General features: G+C 54.9%; 2 protein-coding genes across 3 annotated transcripts in view; both read left to right on the top strand.

Annotated features, from left to right (window-relative positions):
- Positions 1 to 646, top strand: part of LOC144230666 (ubiquitin-like modifier-activating enzyme 1) — a 9760-nt gene extending 9114 nt beyond the window's left edge. Inside the window, exons 16-17 of one of the 2 annotated variants that reach the window (XM_077762981.1) lie at positions 98 to 172; positions 308 to 646. In XM_077762981.1, the coding sequence (XP_077619107.1) occupies positions 98 to 172; positions 308 to 631 (399 nt within the window). In that variant the 3' untranslated portion in view covers positions 632 to 646. Of the gene's footprint in view, positions 1 to 97; positions 173 to 307 lie in introns of those variants that run through there. The other variant, XM_077762990.1, reaches the window with a different exon arrangement.
- A 1042-nt stretch (positions 647 to 1688) lies between these two features.
- Positions 1689 to 2167, top strand: LOC144230600 (ubiquitin-like modifier-activating enzyme 1; the record flags this gene model as incomplete). The annotated part of the gene is made up of 2 exons (XM_077762892.1): positions 1689 to 1784; positions 1928 to 2167. Coding segments are annotated over 2 exons (321 nt in total), but the record flags the coding sequence as incomplete, so codon positions are not given.
- Positions 2168 to 6018: the final 3851 nt, after the last annotated feature.

Genomic DNA, 6018 nt, shown 5'->3' with positions numbered 1-6018 from the left:
ATAGCACATCTGCGGGCCAGTGCCAGGAGGTAGACCTGTTAGAGAGGCCTCTGCTCTCAGGTCCCGCTGCCCCTCAAAAATCCCTTTACTCCTTTAGCTCACAAGCTCGGGAGCTCCATTCTGGTCTGGGCCCAAGCGCTGTCCACACCCGCTCACCTTTGATGTCAACAACGTAAGTCTCCTCCCCAGGGTCTCCTCCGGTCAGGTGGGGGAGGGGGGTGGGCATTGGGGAGTGGGAAGGAGGGAGGCTGAGACTCGTTGGGTGAGAGCTGATGTGCTCACCCTTCGGGGCCCTGCCTTCTCGCAGCCCCTGCATCTGGACTACGTGATGGCTGCCGCCAACCTGTTTGCCCAGACCTACGGGGTGACAGGCTCTCAGGACCGAGCTGCCGTGACCACACTCCTACGGTCTGTGCAAGTCCCCGAGTTTACCCCCAAGTCTGGCGTCAAGATCCACGTCTCGGACCAGGAGCTGCAGAGCGCCAATGCCTCAGTTGGTAAGGTGTCGGGCCAGTCGGCTGGGAGTCCCCACCTATCTTGGGCCCTGCCCAGTCCAGCCTCTCCCCCAGTCCTCGGCCTCTGGCTCTGCTCTGCGACCCCAGGCCTGAGGCTTCCCCACACCTTCCTTTGAGCCTCCCTTCCTCTGAAGTGATGAAGTTCCCACTTCAGTTCGTTTGAGGCAAAGTGTCTCTCTCCTTCCTTTTCCTCTCCACTGTTGGGTCTTCAGGAGAACCAGCTGTTTGTTTCTCTTGGTCCGTGTGTATTTCCCTTGGAACGAACAACTTTTCTGTTTCTTCTTTACGTTTCTCTGGGGGCTGTGAACTCCACCACTGGTCTCTCTCTCGGTATCTGCACCCCGCCCCTGTGTTCCTCTGTGTGTGTCTTCACCCCAGTATTGTCCTCTGTATATCTTTCCTCATCCCCCTCAACAACCCCCCCATCTCCATCTCCATGTCGCTTCCCCCCCAACTCTCCATCTCTCTCCATCTCTTTTCCTCCAGCTCATGCTGCATATCAGGTACAGGGCCAGCTACAACTCTTAGGCTTTGCAGGCCACAGAGTGTCTGTGGCTAATCCGCTGTCCCGGTTGAAGCACAAAAGCAGCCAGACACAACATGTAGATGAAGGAGTGTGGCTGTTTCCCAGGGAAATTTTAGACATACGATGGGGGGCTGAATTGGGCTCAGGGACTGTACTCTGCTGACCCCCAGTCTGTGTGTATTTATCTATCTTTCCTTCTGCACCTCTCCCCATCTNCCAGTTTCCTTTCCACATATTTCCCTTCACCTGTCATCTCCACATCTCCTGTCCCAGATCCCTGCCCCCCATATCCCTCTCTGTGTGTCCATTCCCATCTTTCCTTCCACATCTCCTTTCGTTTCATCCCTACGTTTCCTCCATTCTTCTCCTCATGTACATATACATGCTTGTACGCAGAGCTGTGTTAAGTGTGCACAAGGGGTAATAGTGCATATTACATCTGTCCAATGGGCGTAAGGTCCATGTAAGGTGTGTAAGTAATACGTAAGGGGCATGTGAAATATGCGGCANGCATTCCTTTGTGATCTGAGAGCCCAGCAGGTAATTGCAGTGGAGGATACTTATGTCTCTAGAGGCCAGGAAGCCTCTTCGTCCTCTGATCCTCTCCTCATGTCCCCACCCTTCCCCTTCTCCACCCCCTGTCATAAAAGGATGACGACAGCAATTTCCATATGGATTTCATCGTGGCTGCATCCAACCTCCGGGCAGAGAACTATGACATTCCCCCTGCGGATCGGCACAAGGTGAGGGGAGTCTGGACCTGATTTCCCACCTCCCCCCCATACCCTCCCCCAGGCTTGAATTCTCCACATCCCCTTAACTGTGTGTAGGCTCTGAGCCTCTTCTACCTTAACTCCCACCTTTCCTGATCCTTCCCGTCTCACAGAGCAAGCTGATTGCAGGGAAGATCATCCCGGCCATTGCCACGACCACGGCAGCTGTGGTGGGCCTTGTGTGTCTGGAGTTGTATAAGGTGGTGCAGGGGCACCGACAGCTTGACTCCTACAAGAATGGTTTCCTCAACTTGGCCCTGCCCTTCTTCGGCTTCTCTGAACCCCTGGCCGCCCCCCGTCACCAGGTGAGGGCCCGCATCAGGGCAGGTGGTTCGTGAGCGGGTGCTGCTCTGTAGAGCTGGCTTTAGTTGGCTTCATAGCCTGTCACCAGGTGAGAGTTTCTGTCAGCGTGTACCTTTTGTGCACGCCTCACTCACTCGCTCGTTTCCCATATTTGGTGCTAAGCACTGGTCTGAACCTGCCTGTGGAAGCCCTTAGAAAAGATGGGATATTTTCATTGTACCCGAAGAGGTTATTAATTACACAAAAATAGCAACCAGTGTTCATTGGGTGCTTATTATGCTGATTACTTTTGCTTGTTTCATTCCTTAATTCACTTCAGATTTTAATTGAGCACCTGTGTGCCAGGTCCTCTTAATAGGGGCTAAGGTTCTGTTTGTGAGATAGGTTCTATAAATGACATGATAAGTGGTTTTGGAAGCCCCCAAAAAGGGCAGGATAAGGAGGACTTGAGTACCAGGCGGCCAGGGGAAGGGTCAGGGATTTTAAATGTGAGGTGGTCAGGAAAGGCCTTGCTGAGCAGATGGTATTTGAGCCCAGGCCTGGAGGAGAGGAGACAGACCAGGCAGGCTCCTGGGGGGAGGGCGTTCCAGGCAGAGGGACCAGCCTCTTGAAGGGTCCTGAGGTAGGAGCATGCCTGGCACGGTTGAGGAAGACTACGTCGTTAGAGCGGAGTGAGAGAGAGGCTGAGGGAGCAGATGAGAACAGAACGGGATCCTAATGACTAGGCCGTCGGGTCACGGGTCATCGAAGGGTTTCCGTGCTTATTCGGAGTTTGACAGAAGCTACACGTTTTTGACAAAAGAGGCTTGCAGTCTGACTTAGCGTGTTAGCGTGAGCGGGGTGGGGGCCGAGGACAGGACTGACCCTCTGGGGGCCCCCATCCCATGGGCCCACTCCTTGTCCCGCAGTACTANGTGGGATCGCTTTGAGGTGCAGGGGCTGCAGCCTAACGGCGAGGAGATGACGCTCAAACAGTTCCTTGACTACTTTAAGGTAGGGCCCCTCCCGCACTCTCCCCCCACCTGCAGGCAGCGCGTGCGGGTGACTCGTTGGTCTGTCCACCCCCATGACGTTGCTGTCCCCTCCCCCTCGTCCAGACAGAGCATAAGTTGGAGATCACCATGCTGTCCCAGGGCGTGTCCATGCTNCAGAGGCCAGAGACCCTGGGACAAGTCCTTACCATCATGGTTCCCAGTGCCAGGAATGCTGTGTGGTGGCCTGGTTGAACTTCCCGGCTGCACAGGGGCCTAAACAACTCCGTTGGACTGAGGGATGCCCGCGACCGAGCAGGCTTTGCGGTTGTCATGAAAATACTTGGCTTAGAACATCTGTGGAGGAAGAGCCCCTTTCCCACTCCACCCTGCTCCCCTTTGGGCCCGGTCGGCTCGTCAGGAGGCCTCCCACCTTAGAGAAGGAGGCCGCCTGCGGGTTGTTGGTTGGTTAGAGCAGGCTCACCGCAGGCCCTGCCAGGACCGCAAAGTTCCCCACGCTCCTCCTTGGCTCGCGGCTGAGCGCTCCAGACGATTGAAAGCCCCGGTCACACGGCCTCTGGTGCATGAGGGTGCCACTCCTGCCTCTCGCTCACCCAGCCGGAAGCCCAACTTCCCTCTCCCACTTAGAGACAGACCCCTCCCTCAGGCCTCCACTCAACCCTGGGCACCGGGAATAGCACACCCATCCGGGAACCTGGCCTGACGCTCCTCACGGCGTGTCCCGACATCTGCCTCCTGGGCCAGCTCCAGACCCCAGGCGCAGTGTGTGCCCTTGTCCACCCCGTCTCGTGACTCTTTCTTGGCCTGCTCCGCTGGGCTGACCTCATCCTTCCATACTTTTAACCTCCCTCCAGGACATCAGGGACTGAGTGCTTCACCTGTGGCATCCATCTCATGGTGATGCTACCTGTTTAGGTCAGGCAGAGAGGTTTTCTCGCCAGGGATCCTTTTTCCATTATTGCTGCTCAAGGGTACATCAAACGCCATACCTCCTGCCCAGTGTTGCTGCCACGTTACAGCAGCCCAGACTCCAACGCGAGCTTCCTCTGCCCCCTTTCTCCACGATCCTGGCTCTGTTCGCTGTCTCCCCCATTGTAGCTCCTGATTCGCCAGACACTTCTGCCCCTTTCTTCACCACGCCAGCTCCCAGATCCCCTTGCTACCTTAATTAGCCCCTGCAGCACTTCTTCATCAAGAACCCATGAGTCCTGGTTGCATCCTCATTTGCCCGTATGCCATTTTACTCCAGTCATGTGTGTCTACCTTCATAACACCACCGAGACAGAAGACCAGGGTCCAGTGGGCAGGGTTTGAGCCCCCCACACCCAGCAGGCACCACTGAAAGGGTGGGGGTACACGGTGGTCTCTTCTCTCAGCCTAGAGCTGTTTTCCATCAAACATTTGCCCCATTTGCTGAGTGCTTACTGTGTGCCAGGCACTATTGCAGGCATCGGGAGACAGCGATGGACCAAAAAGTCCCTATCTTGGGGCACCTGGGTGGCTTCGTTGAGCGACCGACTCTTGGCTTTGGTTCAGGTCATGATCTCCCCGTCTGTGAGTTCAAGCCCCACATCGGGCTCTGTGCTGACAGTGTGGTTGGTGCCTGCTTGGGATTTTTTTCTCTCTTACTCTCTACCTCTTCTGCTCACTCGCGCTCTCTNTCTCTCCTAGAAATAAATAAAACATTTAAAAAAAATTTTTTTTAAAAAAAGGTCTGTCCAGCCAGGTCTGGGGGTCTAAAAGGATGGGAGTGCAGGTAGGCATTTTTAAACAGGGTAGTCAGGGAAGGCCTCATGAAGGTGACATTGAAGCAAGGACTTGGAAGAAATGAAGGGATGAAACGTGGCCATCTAGAAGAATGTTCCAGGCAAAGGGAACAGCAAGTGCAAAGTCCCGGAGGCTGGATTATGGCTGCCTGCTTAATTTAGAAACAGCTAGAAGGAAAGGAATACGTCTGGAGTAGAGTGCGAGGAAGGAAGAAGGGTAGGAGATGAGGATGAGGTCAAGGAAGCGATGGACCGGGTCATCTAGCCCGAGGTGCACTTTTGTCTCTGTCAAGTATTTCCACTCCCATCATGCCCTGTTAAGTTCTCACTAGTATGAACTTTACTGAAAACTCTAACTAGTGTGACCAAGGCTGCCATAAAAAGAAGCCCAGAAGGGGCGGCGAAGCTGGCTTTGGATTGGAGTGCAGTGTAAAGATGTCCCAGAAAGGTCTGCCAAAACCTGCCGCCATTTGAGCTGGGCGAGGTTGATAGCGTAGGAGTTTTCCAGGCATAGAGGAATTGAGGGATTAGTTTTGTTGGCAGTGCTTGACACACAACAGACGCCCAATAAATAAAACAGAAAACCGCAGACCCGGGGAGACTCACGGGCGGGGCTCTGGCAGGCAGGAGGTAGTTAGAGGCGGCAAGAAAGAAAACCCAATTCAGGGCGCATACGCAAACGCTCGCGTGAGGCGGCAAAGAAATCTTCTTCCGACCCAAAGCCCCAAGCATGCGCAGTAATGCACCCTTCCTCTATAGGTCCGCCTTTCTTTTCTCAGCCTAAGCTCCACCCCCGTGAGTCTTGCTGGGGGAGATGGGAGGGGTTATAGGCGGGACGAAAGGCGATTGAACTTTCTTTTGACCAATCACCTTGCGGAATACTCGGCCTATCGTGAAAGAGAAACTCGGAACAAAAACAAGTGCCCGCCCCTGCACTGAGAACCAATGAACACCGGGCAGAGGCGTGGTAGGAGAATGGTGAAATCACGCCGCTTCAGCTCAGCCACGCCCTTCATTCTTGCTCTGCCTCACCCCAGGGGGCAAATCTGATTGGTTCGGCGACAACCTCAAAGGGCGGGGCCGCACACGTTCACAGTAGGAATGGGCTAGCGGAGGGAGCGGTGGGGGGGGGAGGGGGGGGAA

Source organism: Crocuta crocuta, unplaced genomic scaffold, assembly GCF_008692635.1.
Source record: "Crocuta crocuta isolate KB4526 unplaced genomic scaffold, BGI_CrCroc_1.0 scaffold610, whole genome shotgun sequence".
Classification (NCBI taxonomy): domain Eukaryota; kingdom Metazoa; phylum Chordata; class Mammalia; order Carnivora; family Hyaenidae; genus Crocuta; species Crocuta crocuta.
The sequence above is the reverse complement of the archived record's forward strand: the minus strand, read 5'-3'. Positions and strand labels throughout refer to the sequence as shown.